Below are 14985 nucleotides of genomic sequence, written 5' to 3'. Positions count from 1 at the left end.
TGTGGTTGGAATGCTACAGGAGAGAATAGCATGGACAAATAGAAACAGCTTTCACTATTAAAAGGATAAATTATGAGCCACGCTATTATAAGCAGCGTTTGAGGTATTTTGATTGTTTTGGTTCTTGATGGAGATTATGCAGGGTCTAAAATTTTCTGATTTGTGAGAATGCTGAAATTTTTAATTTCTCTGGTAAAATTGGACCTTTTTGGCTTGTTTGAAGGGGTTAGCTAGCCATCCGTTTGATGTAGGAGTGTGAATAAATTATGTAGATCTCTGGGCATTGTATCCAATGAGCTAAGCCAGGACTCTGAGTGGAGAGGAAGGTAGTTAATAGGCTGGCTGTCGCTCTGGGTTGCTGCATAAATGCTAGGAGCAGCAGCTCTATGGTTATTAGGTGGGGAGAGTGGAATGACGTCATCACTTGGGAGCCGCTGCAGGACCGAGTGGAAAGCTGCTGCTGATGGCATTGTTTTTGTGGCAGCAGCTGAATGACAGATCCTCACTACAAAGATACCCATTTGGCCCCTGTGTAGGCCTCCTGGTTCGGGTGTTTCACCATGCCAGCACAGCGCCATGAGTCCTGGATGCATGCTGCTGTTTGTGTTTGGCTTCGTTGGCGGGGCGGTGGTCATTAATTCTGCTATCTTAGTGTCTCTCTCTGTTTTGCTGCTTGTGCACTTTTCTATTTCTACCGGTGTGCCAGCTCTGACGCAGAACCTGCCAAGGATACTCAGGTACTCCAGTCTCTCTTAGAAGCCCCTGCTTACCTGATTTTTCTTAAATTTTTAGCTCCTCTGGTCTGCTTTGTAACCATTTCTGTTGCAGATTGAAACAATGGAAAATGGCCTGAAGCTAGGATGTCTATTCTTATTTATATTAATTTATAGGTCACCATTTAGGATCACCGAGATTGAAAGGGATTTTCATGTTGTACTTATACATAAGTAAAAGGTCAGTGTGGTCTTATTTTAAACAGAATGTTCAGAGGAAAGGGAGAGCAAGAGTAAAGCACTGGCTCAAGTTTATACAACCTCTGGATTTAGCTTCTGATTTTAGGGGCAAATATCTTTTATGCTGGTTCTTGTAAATGATTACACACAGGCCGTAGTTTATTTCATTTCAATTATCCTTTTATTGATGAAGTTTCAGGTATAATTTTTATAATTTTTAATAACAGCTTTTTCCTCAAAAATATATATTTTTTAAAGTAAAAGAATTTTAGAGCATTGAATGCATTTCTCCTATTATTTACACATCAAAGTTGTGAAAGCTTTACAAAGCCTATTCACTATTGTTTTGTCAGATGTCGCCCTTTCTTCTCTTTGTAGTCCTGGGTGACAAATATCCATGCCTGCTTGTGGGGGTAGTCATTAATCTCTATAGCTTTGTTGCTGCTCACTCTACTTGCAGCCTGTAAGAGCTATCTTCTACATCTTAGAGGTTTAAGGTTTTGATTTCTTTTATTTTTTAATTTGTCAAACTCCAGAAGCATTTAATTTGCTCGAATTTATGCTTTGGGAATGGTTTTAAGTGAAAGTTCATCATGTATAGTTTTTTTGATTATTTAAATGGCTATAAACATATTTAAGTCCTAATGGGGGATTTAGACAAATAAAGAATTAGTTAGCTCTTGTCAGTGTTCCTTTTTATTCATAGACTAGTTTATATTCTATTTTAGTTTAAGGCCCAGAAATTAGTTGGCCTAATACTGGATACATAGTCACTTGTTTTCTTTCCTGATGTATAAAAAATATGAACTAGTCTTATTACATGTGTATACATGGTCATTTACTTTCTTTTCTGATTTAAAAAAATTAGGAACAATCATTACTTGTGTATATATTATTACATAAAAGATTTATATATATATGTGTATGTATATTTAGGTTTTGAGGAAATTAATACCAGGACCACAGAAAATGTGCAGTATTAAAATAAACCTGATGCTAAGGACCTGTCTTAGTCTTAGCTTCCATTTGAGACAGCCGTGCCATGCAGTGGGTTGAGAGGCTTTGGAGTTGGGCTGCCTGGGTACAAATTGCTCTGCCTCACGTGACCAGTCTTGGACCTTTGGCAGTTTGCTTAATTTCTGTGTGCCTGAGTTTCCTCCTCTGAAGGTACTTACCTCATTAGGTGGTTTTAAAAACTGAGATTATTATTTTGTTTTTAATTATAGTTGTGAGATACGTAGTAAACTAATATCAAATTACATATATATATATATATATATCCCATTTTTTAATAGAACTGTTAAAACTCCAGCTGTTTTATTTATTTAAAAGAAAACCCTCATGATTAAATTTTAAAAGCTGCATGGCACAAAAACTGCTATTGATTTGACTAAAGATGGCAGTCTTCAATATTAAGGTTACATTGTCACAAAGTAGGTAGCACAAGTAGGAAGTTTCAAGGGAAGAAACACACCAGATGTGAAGTTCATAGAACTGACTTTTAATACCAACACTGCTAGTTTACTACTACCCAGAGCATCATTTTTTTTCTATTCTGTAAATTAGGAAAGCAATCCCTATTTTCTATTAAGGATTAAATGAGATAATATAAATAAATCATATAGTTAAGTACCTGCCACATGACAGGTGTTCAAAAAATGTAAACTTTTTTTTACTGCCTTTTATCTACAAAGTAGATTTTATTAGATTAGTTGTATTAAATGAGTATAACAAAAAAACTATTTCAAAAACATTTTTTAAAATTATTTATAAACCTAAGCTAACATTTAGCCAGGCATCATGTCACATGCCTGTAATCCCAGCAATTTGGGAGACTGAGGTAGAAGGATCAAAAGTTAGAGGCCAAAATGATATTGTTATATTGTGCGGATAAAGGAATATGTAACAACAAATTCCATCATTATGTACAACTATAATGCACCAATAAAAAAATGTAGAAAGAAAAAAAGTTTGAGGCCAGCCTGGGCAATTTAAGGATTCCCTCAGCAACTTAGACCTGCCTTAAAATAAAAAACACTGGGGATGTAGCTCAGTGATAAAGCACCCTGGGTTCAATCCCCAGTACCAAAAAACAAAACCATAAAAGCTACCATTTAAGTAACCATCTCAAAAATGAATATATGGAAATAAAGCAGTTTTAAAAAAGAGAAATGCAAATCAAAACCACTCTTAAGATTTCATCTCACTCCAGTCAGAATGGCCAGTATCAAGAATACAAGCAACAATAAATGTTGGTGAGGATGTGGGGGGAAAGGTACACTCATACATTTCTGGTGGGACTGCAAATTGGTGCAGCTACTCGGGGAAGTATTATGGATTCCTCAGAAAACTTGGAATGGAACCACCATTTAACCCAGCTGTCCCACTCCTCAGTTTATACCCAAAGGACTTAAAATCTGCATATTACAGTGATGCAGCCACATCAATGTTTAGAGCAGCTCAATTCATAATAGCAAAACTATGGAACCAACCTAGATGCCTTCAATAGATGAATGGATGAAGAAAATGTGGCACATATACACAATGGAATATTACTTGGCCTTAAAGAAGAATGAAATTATGGCATTTGCAGGCAAATGGATGGAACTGGAAAATATCATGCTAAGCAAAATAAGCCAATCCCAAAAAACCAAAGATGGAATGTTTTGTCTGAAATGTGAATGCTAATTCACAACAAGGGGGGGACAGGCAGTAGGGAAGAAAAGAGTTACTTTAGATTAGGTAGAGGGGAGTAAAGGGAGAAGAAGGGGTATGTGGCTAGGAAGGATGGTAGAGTGAAACAGACATTATTACCTCATGTACATATGTGACTGCATGACTAATGTGATCCTACGATATGTACAATCAGAAAAATGAGACATTACACTCCATTTATGTATGCTTTATCGAAGTGCATAAATGCATTCTACTGTCATGTATAACTAATTAGGACAAATAAAAAAATTTTAAAAAGAATATAGTAAGGATTTAGATAGTTAATGGTGCCTTTGTTTCTCTTAGACAGTAGTATTATTAGACAGTGACAACAGATGTTTCAATGTGGAGGTGTAAATCTGCCACTTGGTATTTTTCCACATGTATCCCATTCTTTGGTTGAGTTTCTTCTGTGAATTTTACTGAAGCATTTAATACATAGACTAGCAAACACACATATACCAACATAATACAGGACTAATAGTTACCTTTTAGGATTTCTTTTCAAAAGTAGGATTCTAATGAACTTGCATGTTTACATGGTTCATGGTTACATAGTTCCCTCCCCTCAACTCTTGTGTAGTTTCTCAGTGAAGTAAGGATAGGAATATGTATTAATATTATTTTTCCAGAGTTGGAGCATTGTAACCCAGAGCATCCTTGACCCTCTTGACAGATTGCTCTCAGTCTCTGAAAAGTCCTCTCTCTATAGAGCAGTTTCTGAATGACTGATAAAAGCAAAACTAAAGAGGTAGGAATTTACCTGCATTTTGGATTGTAGTTTTAATAAGAAAGTACAAATTGAATTCATAAAAGATTCCTTTCCCCAGTAGTTATATACTTTTTCAGTATTTGATGTATTTGAAAATGAATTGTTGACTTTCATTTAGGAAGATAATTCTGATGAATGATTTGTTTTGGTTTTTGTTAGCAATGTGATGAATTTGCATGAGGTCTTTATGACCACTTGTATTGTCTTTGCATCTGGGCTAGAGAGCTTTCCTTTAGACTCAACTGGACTCAGTTCCCACTTTTTATGTAGGCATTAAGTTATGTTAGAGAATAAATAAAGGTCCAACTAGTATTTCTTTGATACTTTTATTTTCTCTTCTCAAAATATGTTCCCCAGAATTGGGAATAAGCATCAAGTTGACAACTTTTCATTTTGTCAGGTATGAACATAAAGAAAAAAGAAAATCTGGCTACCCACACTGGTCACCATCATGTAATGAAAGAAAGTGCATTTTCAGATCAAAGAAGCAGAAAAGATGTAGTTTAAATAAGGGTCATTCTCCAAAAAGAACAAGTTCTCTGTGTTACATGAAAATGTGTGCATGTATGGTATGTGCTATATTACCACTTAGGAATAATAAATAATGCCTCTTTTTGTTGTTGACTTTTGAAAACTTTGTTGCTGACCAACTTCTGAGAATAACTGATGTAACCAGAGTAACTGACTTTAATCTTTGTTATTTGGTTGGTCTGGCAGCTTTTAGTTACAAACTTAGATTTGGTATTAAAATCTAATCTCTTATTGTGCTATTTACCTGTATTTGAATTATTTTCCCAGATAAAATAGGAAAAAAGTATTACAAGTGTAAAGAAGTAATAATGAACTCTGATAGGGGAAAGTTCTATCTTTTAATTTATTGTTATTTCCTTGTGCATACAACATTGATAAAATGCAATCTCTCGACCCCTTTGCTTCTCTTAATCTTTAAGAAGGCATTCTGAAGCTGGGTGTGGAGGCTGTTATCCCAGTGACTAGGAAGACTGAGGCAAGAGGATCTCAAGTTGGAGGTCAGCCTAGGCAACTTAGAGAGACCCTGTCTCAAAATAAACAAAATAAAAAGGACTGGGGATGTAGTGGTAAAATGCCTCTGGGTTCAATCCCCAGTACTGCAAAAAAGAAGAATGAAAGGAAAAAAAAAAAAAAAAGGCAGCATTCTGACATACCCTTTATATTAAGTAAGGGCAGGTTTCAAAACTAACTTAAATTTCGTGGTATAAAAATGAACTTATAAAATAAAAGACTTATTTAGTCAAGTGGAATGTTCTAACTTATTTATTTTTCTTTCTTTCTTTTTTTATTTATTTTGGTACTGGGGATTGAACTCAGGAGTGCTTAACCACAGAACCACATCCTCAGACCTTTTTTATTTTTTATTTTGAGACAGTCTTGCTAAGTTGCTTAGGGCCTTGCTAAATTGCTGATTCTGGCTTTGAACTTGCAATCCTCCTTCCTTAGCCTTCTGAGTTGCTGGTATTACAGGTACAGGTGTGTGCTACCATGCCCAGCTCTTATTTTCTTACTAGTAGAGGTAGGGGTTCTGGGAGGCACCAAACCTTTACTGTCTCATTCTTTTCCCATTTTCACATTTTTAAATTAACAACTCAGGATGACCTGTTGGTAGGCTTGTTTCCACCTTCTAAAACTACTTTCATTTGGAACCCTTTGTATATTAACACACGATGTATTTCTTGTTGAAATTCTATTACAAGTACAACTCCTGTTCACTGAACTTTTCCATAGAGCATTGGAAAGTCAAGGTTTCTTTTACAGAATTTTTTGGGCTCCTTGTTTGGAAAAAAAATTGACAATAGTTTTGTTTTGTTTTTTCCTTCTTTTTCTTATGTACTATGCCTGTAACAAATTTGTGTAGTGATCTGTGAAAGAATAGGACTTTCCACCAGGTTTGGTGGCTCATGTCTGTAATCCTACTACTTGGGGGACTGAGGCAGGAGGATCATGAGTTCAAAACCAGCCTCAAAAAAGCAAGGTGCTAAGCAACTCACTGAGACCCTGTCTCTAGATGAAATACAAAATAGGACTGGGATGTGGCTCAGAGGTCCAGTGCCCCTGAGTTCAATCCCTTGTACCCGCTCCCGCAAGAAAAGGGATTGGGGATGTAGCTCAGTGGTAGAGTGACCCTGAGTTTAAAAATAAGTAATGAAGGACAAACTTTTGTACTTCAGGGGGTTAAAAATCATTTGAGTTCTCACTAGCTAAGATTCAAATAATATAATGATTTTCCTCTAGACAGAAAAGGCATACCTTGAAGAGGTTTCTGTAAACATGCAGAGATTAGTGTGAGGATCTGGGAAGTCTAGGTGCAGGAGTTGGGCTCACTTTCAAAGGAGGAGGCTGTGCATCCTCCTATGGCTACTCAAAGCATGATTAAAAACTCAGTAGCTCTTCTTGATGGCACATCACAGCAGATCAGGCCACCAGCTGCTTTCTGGGCAAGAATCTTATCAGTAACATGTAAGATTTAAATCTAAACAATTTCTTGACATTCTTCTTAGTTAATTTTTGAGAGTTAATTTAAACTTCTGAAACTGTCCTTTTTCCTTGGTGGGTCTTTCTGTTCAAAAGGGCAGACAGTATCCTTTAAGAGGGTCAGTCCCAAAGCAGTGACAACCCAGGTTTATGACTTATAGTCATGATTAATAAAAGTAAATGGTTTCTAATTTTTTTCCTCCCCTTTCCAAATAGAAAAGAACGCCCTATATCATTAGGGATTTTTCCATTACCTGCTGGAGATGGATTGCTTACACCTGACACTCAGAAAGGAGGGGAGACCCCAGGATCAGAGCAATGGAAATTTCAAGAATTAAGTCAACCACGTTCTCATACCAGTCTGAAGGTAAACTTTATTTTGTGGAAATTGTCAGTTTACATTGTATAAGCTTTTTATTCACATAGAAACATTAAACAACCAAAGCACAATAAAACGTAATAGTTTGTATATATTTTAGTTTGTAAATTTGATGCCTTTTTTTAAAGTTATAAATAAACTCTTTCCAGAGGTGTTTTCTATCATCCTATTTCAAGTTACATAGGAAAACAAGGTCAAGTTGTTACATCTTGATTAGTAGTGACAAAAATTAATTTCTATTCAATTTAGGCTACATAATATGAATTTAGGGTGGGATGTATTTTAGAATTAAAAATCATTGCCACATGAAATCCTTGGTTCACTGGTAGAAACCTCATAATTTAGTAGGGTTTCATTTTAAAAACAAAACAAGGGCCAAGGATGTAACTCAGTGGTAGAACACTTACCTAGCATGCTCAAGGCCCTGTTCACCACAAGAAAAGAAAAGATGCAAAAAAAAAACCACTGTTAACTTTCTCAGAACCATAAAGTGATATACAAAAGTGCATTGTAGGGGCTGGGGAGATAGCTCAGTTGGTAAAGTGCTTGCCTTGCAAGCACAAGGCCCTGGGTTCGATCCCCAGCACCACAAAAAAAAAAAAAAAAAAAAAAAAAAAAGTGCATTGTAACTGGGCTGATGGTGACAACTGTAATATCAGCTACTCAGGAGGCTGAGTCAAGAGGATGACTTGAGCCCAGGAGTTTGAGACCAGCCTGGGCTGCATAATGAGACCCTGTTTCAAAACACAAATAAAAATTTTAAGTTAGATTCTATATTTTATAAAATAGAATGTTTATGAAGGGGATATTGATTGTAAAAATGCCTTGTTACATTGTATAATCTACTCTTGTCATGATACAAACAGGCCCACTTGCTTTGAATACAAATGAATTAGTTGTATCTAATTTCCTTTTCATGCTGTATTTCTCTCCATAATCCTTATCATGACATAAGTACTGAAAGATATCACTTACTTTGTTCTGAAATACTGTCAATTACTTATTTATCCTCCTCTACCCCTGCAACTGGGGACTGAACCCAGGGCCTCAGGCATACTATGCAAATACCCTACCACTGAGCCACAACCCCCCAGCCCTTTTTATTTTATTTTTTGAGATAGGGTCTTGCTAAGTTCCCAAGGTTGACCTTGAACTTGTGATCCTCAATGCCTCAGCCTGTTTACTAACGGGGATTACTGGTATGTATCACTGCTCCCCAGCATTGTTTACCTTGCTTTTTTCTCTCCACTGAGAACATAAATTTCAGGGGGTTTATTTACTACTGTATCCCTAGCACTTGGAAAAGTGTGTAGCACATTATAGACAATATGTAAATATGTACTGAGAACATATTTTTCAAACGAATTATTTATTTTAAATGTTAGAAAGTATCCATTGGGATAATATAAATGGTTTTTCTCTCAGCTTCAGTTGGTAGAGACATTCAGAATAATGCTATTGACCTTTGAAATGTTCTTAAAACAGTAAGCACTTACCAAATATTTGATAGCTCTTGTCCCACTGAAAAGTATTTTCAACATTAAGGTTTATACGATTTTTCCCTCTTCTTGCTCAATTTGTTAGAAGCCAATCATGTTCAATATTACTCCACTGTTAAAACACTAGGACACTCAATCTTTACTCCCACAGCCACGCTGGCTTTTTTTAGCTTGCCTGTAGGTTTAATAGATCTTCAAAACACCCATCGCCCACTTGCCATGTCCCCTTTCCCAAAACAAAATTAAGTAGGAGGGATACTTTTAGTACATCAAAAATGTATACCATCTGCTAACTATTTTAATTACTATGCAGAAGTGCAATGTAAGAGATTATTATAATTCTCTTCTTTAATCCAGTGACATACTATGGCAGAAGTTTACTGGCAAGTTATAAACCAATTAAAGAGATATGAACTTAAGCATAGATTTTGTGTCCTCCCTGGAAATACTAAGGCCATGAATTTCTTAAATAAAATCCTGTCATTCTGTCCCTGATTTGGTCATGCAACCACTAAATGAGATAAAGGCTCAACAGTTAACAGTTTTCAGGAACAAGATGGTACATTGTAAAATGGCATGAGCCCAGTTTGCAAAGTGTGCCTATTAATAATTAGGACCTATTTTATTATTCACCTAAACCTTGTTATTAATCAAATGTTTTTCTCTAACTTTACAAAGGCCTAGAAGTCAAGCACTGAATTTACTCATGGACCCATCCCACGCATGTCATATACTCTGTCATTTTGGTTTCCTTATGATACAGGAATTGAACTAGACTATCTCTAATTTAAACTATCTTGCTATTCTCATTTCTCCTGAGAACTTTGGGAATGAACTAGCTATATTTGGGGCATTAAAATAAATGGAAAAACAAAAGTTAAAATTACAATTAATATTAATTTTACTAGCACTGTTTTTCTGTAAAGTAAGTTTAAGGTGAAAATATTCTGTAATAAAGCCACATGATGGGTTATAGTCAAGGAGATGAAGAACAAAATGATAGAAAATGTTGTGGAGGAAAAAAGTCAGTAAAGGAGATTGTAAAGTTATGGACTTTCCCATTGCATGAGCCTTGTGGTTAGTGAGTTCATAAATATTCAATGGGTTTTCCAGGAATGATGCCTAGAAAGTGTACAAGTTCTTAAAAAGAATTTACAGGTATTTCTTGATTTATTGCATTCTCGTGGAAATTAACAAACAAGTAAACAAATTAATAATAGCATTGCAAGTGTTGTTAAACGCTATTAAGAAAGCAAGGTAAGCTAGAGAGTAATCAGGGGGAAAGGTGCTTGCTTCAGGGTGATGGCATGGGGATGTGCAGGTACATGGGAAGGTCTGAAGTAATAAGTGTGTGAGGAAGATGAGAGAGCAATTGTAAAGGCCCTGGACTGGAGGCATTCGTGCCTGTTTGAAGTTTGGTGTATTTCTCTTTGTCTGGTTCTTCTCAGATTTTTGAGCCCTATCTCCTGCACTAACATCCCTTTTGTCAAGGTTTACAAAAACATCTTTTTTTCCAAATCTAGTAGAAGATTCTCAGGCCTCACCTTGTCTTTTAGCAGCATTTGAATATATTAAACTTCTAATGCTGCTTCCAGTTTACTTTCAGGATACAACCACCCCCTCATTCTCACATTGATCTTTTTTCTTGCCCCTTTCGTCCTGCTGGTTTCACTTCTCCTCTTGGTCTTCTAAATGTTAGAATACCACAGTGTACAAAACTTAGCCCCCCCCCCAAAAAAAAAAAAAAAAAAAAAACTTAGCCCATCTCTTAATCTAGGTAGGTCAAGTTCCATGTCTGTTAATGCCATCTACACATGGGTGTTCACAAATTTGAATCTCCAACCTTGACTCCTCCCTGAACTCCAGACTGCTTTCAATACTTTTATTCCTAGTTTACCTACCAGGAGAAATACCTTCTTTCAAGGCCAGCTTACATGAAGCTCACTTGACTCCCTATTGATAATTCTCAAATTGAGCTTAGAGATCAGTTCGAAGCAGAAAGAAAAGAGCTTTATATATATTGTATCATTAAAAGAAATTTCTTATGGGGGACTTGTGGTAGAATAGGTAAAAGGAAATCAAATGAACAAATTTATTCTTTTTTTAAAATTTTTCATTGTAAACAAATGGGGTACAACTTGTTTCTCTGGTTGTACATGAAGTAGAGGCATACCATTTGTGTAATCATACATTTACATAGGGCAATGCTGTTTGATTTATTCTGTTTCCCCCCCCACCCCTCTCACCTCTCTTTTCCCTCTATACACTCCCTCCTTCCTCCATTCTTGCCTCCCTCCCACCCCGCCAGTATGTATCATCATCTGCTTATCAGCGAGATCATTTGTCCTTTGGTTTTTTGAGATTGGCTTATCTCATTTAGCATGATATTCTCCAATTTCATCCATTTGCCTGCAAATGCCATAATTTTATTATTCTTTATGGCTGAGTAATATTCCATTGTATATATATACCACAATTTCTTTATCCATTCATCAATTGAAGGGCATCTAGGTTGGTTCCACAAGCTGGCTATTAGGAATTGAGCAGCTATGAACATTGATGTGGCTGCATCACTGTAGTAACAAATTTGTTCTTTTTTAAAAGTGTTATAAAAGTGCTAAGGATGTGAATGGGCAAAAAAATTGTTAGGATGAGTTTTTTTTATGGAACTGAATCATATTCATGAATAAGATGCCAATAAGGAAGAAATTAGAGAACAAAAGGTCAAACGAAACCAAGGAAATCCTGAAGTAGTATAGGAACTTGCCTTGCAAGATATTAAAACTTACTGTAAAGCTCTAATGATGTAGTATTGCTTTATTTTGCCTTACCCTTTCCTTTCTGCACAATTCAGTCCTAAAGCCATTAGGTAGTACAGAGCAAGGTTGGTGTCTGTAGGGTGAGGCAGGGTGGAGGAAGTATCATAACGCAAGCAAGGTTAGGAGAATTTCCATGTGGGGCCCAGCAGTTCAAAGGATGCCCCTGCAGGGGGGCAGCCTGACTTGGGGGTGTGAGAGCCTGAGCATGATGAAAGAATCTACCCAAGCAGAAATGCCAGGCAGAGGGCTTCAGAATCTGAGCAAGTGAGGAAAGCAGCATCTGTATGTGTATATGTGTATGTGACTGGGGAGTGGGGGTGGCGCTTGAATGGAGAAAAGGATGCTCAGGAAGAGCAGGGCCTTGCCAGGGGTTGTAGTGGTAGATCGTGAGAAACTTCATCCCTGGCAGTCAGGGATAAGAGAATGGAAGGAGTTGTCACCAGGTCAGTTGTATACAGAAGTCAAGCAGAATGCGACTGAATTTGTACATTTTCAGGTATAGGTTTGAACAGTTTGAGTTGCAGGACCAGTAACAGAAATGAATGTGATTCATAAAAGGAGGAGACAGCAAGTATAGCCTGCTCAAGAAAGGTGGTTGTGGTGGTAGGAGAGAGAAAGGATAACTTAAGGTGGAACTGGAGGTTTGCATGGTACAGGGTAGAGAATGGGAGTGCTGGCTTATTTGTGTGCCTAGAAGAGTTCAATAGCAGGAGAAATTGAAGACAAGAGTAAAGAAAGACCATTGGAACTTGAGAATCTTAGAAGATAAGCAGGGGAAAGGCATTACTTATGCCCAACTGTGGTTCGGATATTTATAGAATGGAACACCTTTGTTTTCCCTAGTCTTTGCAATGCAGACAATGTTGTAGTAAAAAGTATGAAAATTATATGAATGGGATAATACATATGTGTACACCCACACAGGTATATATTCTCCAAAAAAGTAATATTTTTTTTCTTTGAAGAGTATCCTGGATTGTTGATTATTAGTAGAATGTGAATTTTAGAACTAAGGGCAAAACTTTAATTAAAAAGCAATTAGATTGGTACCTACTTACAAAACTTTTAAAGGGTTCTTTTAAAGACATATGACTTAAAATACTTCGGTAGAACTACTGTGAGAAACCCTTGTTAGCAGAGTTTGGTATGTAAAGCCAGTGGTCAATGTGTGCTGCATTCTTCAGAGGATGTGCTTAGCATACAGAACAGGAAATGTCTACACAGAGCCAGCATTCTTACTGAAAAGAATTTTCCATCCTCCTCCATTTGTGATTAAGTTCTAAAATTGTTCCTGTGTCTTTGGTTTTCACAAACTTGAATCTTTACAGTAGTTGAACCATTTTTTCCTGTTTTCTGATACTAAAGATTCCTATTATAGTATGCATGTATAATTTTAAATTTTAAATGTATAATTTTTAAGTTTTTAAAAATCTTTTAAAATAATTTTAGATTTACAGAAAAGTTGCAAAAATTGTAGAATTCCCATAGACCTTTTACCCAGCTTCTCTAAATGAAAACTATCTATAGTACAATTTTCAATATTAAGAAAGTTACATTGGTATGATGCTATTAGCTAAACTATAGATTCGTGTTGTGTTAGAGTTTCACTAGTTTTTTCCACTTATTGTCCTTTTTCTGTTCCAGGATCCAATCTAGAATCCCATGTTTCTTTTAGTTGTCAAAGCTCAATTTTGGTGACATGTGACAATTCTTTGTCTTTTCTTCTTTCATGACCCTGAGACTTTTGAAGAATACTGGTTAATTATTTTGTAGAATGTCTTTTCATTGTGTTTCTCTGATGATTTCTCATGATCAGATTGAAGTTATACAGTTTCAGTTTTTGTTTGTTTGTTTTGTTTTGGCAAGAATATCATAGACACCATATGCCTTTTTAAATGAATCATATTAGGAGGTAAATTCTATAACATCAATGTCAATATGTCTTATTGGTGGTAATGTTAACTTTGGTCGCTCCATTCAACCAATTTGTTGAATTTCTCCATTGTGAAGTAAATATTTTCCATTTATAATTGAATAATATTTTAGTGGATATACTTTGAGACTACAAATTTTCTGTTTCTTCTCAAAATTTCAACCACTGATTTTAGCATTTATCAGTAGATCTTGTCTACCATAATTATTGGTAAAATATTACAAATGTTTGTTTCTGTTTTCTTCATCCTACATGTATTAATTGGTAGTCTTCTGTAAGAAGATGCTATCCTCTTCATTCTCTCTCTTCTTCCTTAAGTTTGGACTCAGTGGATATATTTTTTTATTTTGTGAACTAGATAATCTTATCATTTATTTGGTTTCTCAAATAATTCCAGCTTTGGACATTGGGAGTTCTTTCAGGTTTGTTTCTTTAGTCTTTCAATATATCCCATTCTTTTCTTTTCTTTTTTTTAATATATATATATATATATTTTTTAGTTGTAGATGGATACAGTTCTTTCTATTTATTTATTTTTTTTTCCTTTATATATATATATATATATATTTTTTTTTTTTTTACGTTTACATAGGGTAATGATGTTTATTATATTTTTCCCCTCCACCCCACCCCTCCCACCCCTCCCACCCCTCCCACCCCTCCCACCCCTCTTTTCCCTCTACACAGTCCTTCTTTCCTTCATTCTTACTGCTCTCCTTAGCCTAACTCTAAACCTAACCCTAAACCTAATGCTAGCCCCTCCCACCCCCCATTATATGTCCTCATCCGCTTATCAGCGAGATCATTTGTCCTTTAGTTTTTTGAGATTGGCTTATCTCACTTAGCATGATATTCTCCAATTTCGACCATTTGCCTACAAATGCCATAATTTTATCATTCTTCATTGCGGAGTAATATTCCATTGTATAAATATGCCACAGTTTCTTTATCCATTCATCAACTGAAGGGCATCTAGGTTGGTTCCACAATCTGGCTATGGTGAATTGAGCAGCAATGAACATTGATGTGGCTGTATCTCTGTAGTATGCTGATTTTAAGTCCTTTGGGTATAGGCCGAGGAGTGGGATAGCTGGGTCAAATGGTGTTTCCATTCCAAGCTTTCTGAGGAATCTCCACACTGCTTTCCAGAGTGGTTGCACTAATTTGCAACCCCACCAGCAATGTATGAGTGTTCCTTTTTCACCACATCCTCGCCAACACCTATTGTTGCTTGTATTCTTGATAATCGCCATTCTAATTGGGGTGAGATGAAATCTTAGGGTGGTTTTGATTTGCATTTCCCTTATTACTAGGGATGTTGAACATTTTTTCATATATCTGGTGATTACTTGTACATCTTCTTCTGTGAAGTGTCTGTTCATTTCCTTAGCCCATTTGTTGATTGGA

At 36.1% G+C, this 14985-nt stretch overlaps 1 protein-coding gene across 11 annotated transcripts in view; it reads left to right on the top strand.

Annotated features, from left to right (window-relative positions):
- Spag9 (sperm associated antigen 9) overlaps nucleotides 1–14985 on the top strand; it is a 130239-nt gene that overhangs the window by 49122 nt on the left and 66132 nt on the right. For 8 of the 11 annotated variants that reach the window (XM_047542891.1, XM_047542892.1, XM_047542889.1 and 5 more), the window contains exon 5: nucleotides 7165–7315. In XM_047542891.1, the coding sequence (XP_047398847.1) occupies nucleotides 7165–7315 (151 nt within the window). Of the gene's footprint in view, nucleotides 1–432; nucleotides 738–7164; nucleotides 7316–14985 lie in introns of those variants that run through there. The other 3 variants (XM_047542894.1, XM_047542896.1, XM_047542897.1) reach the window with 2 other exon arrangements.

This window comes from Sciurus carolinensis, chromosome 3 (assembly GCF_902686445.1).
Source record: "Sciurus carolinensis chromosome 3, mSciCar1.2, whole genome shotgun sequence".
Taxonomy (NCBI): domain Eukaryota; kingdom Metazoa; phylum Chordata; class Mammalia; order Rodentia; family Sciuridae; genus Sciurus; species Sciurus carolinensis.
Note: the sequence above shows the minus strand (reverse complement) of the source record. Positions and strands in the feature narration are given on the sequence as shown.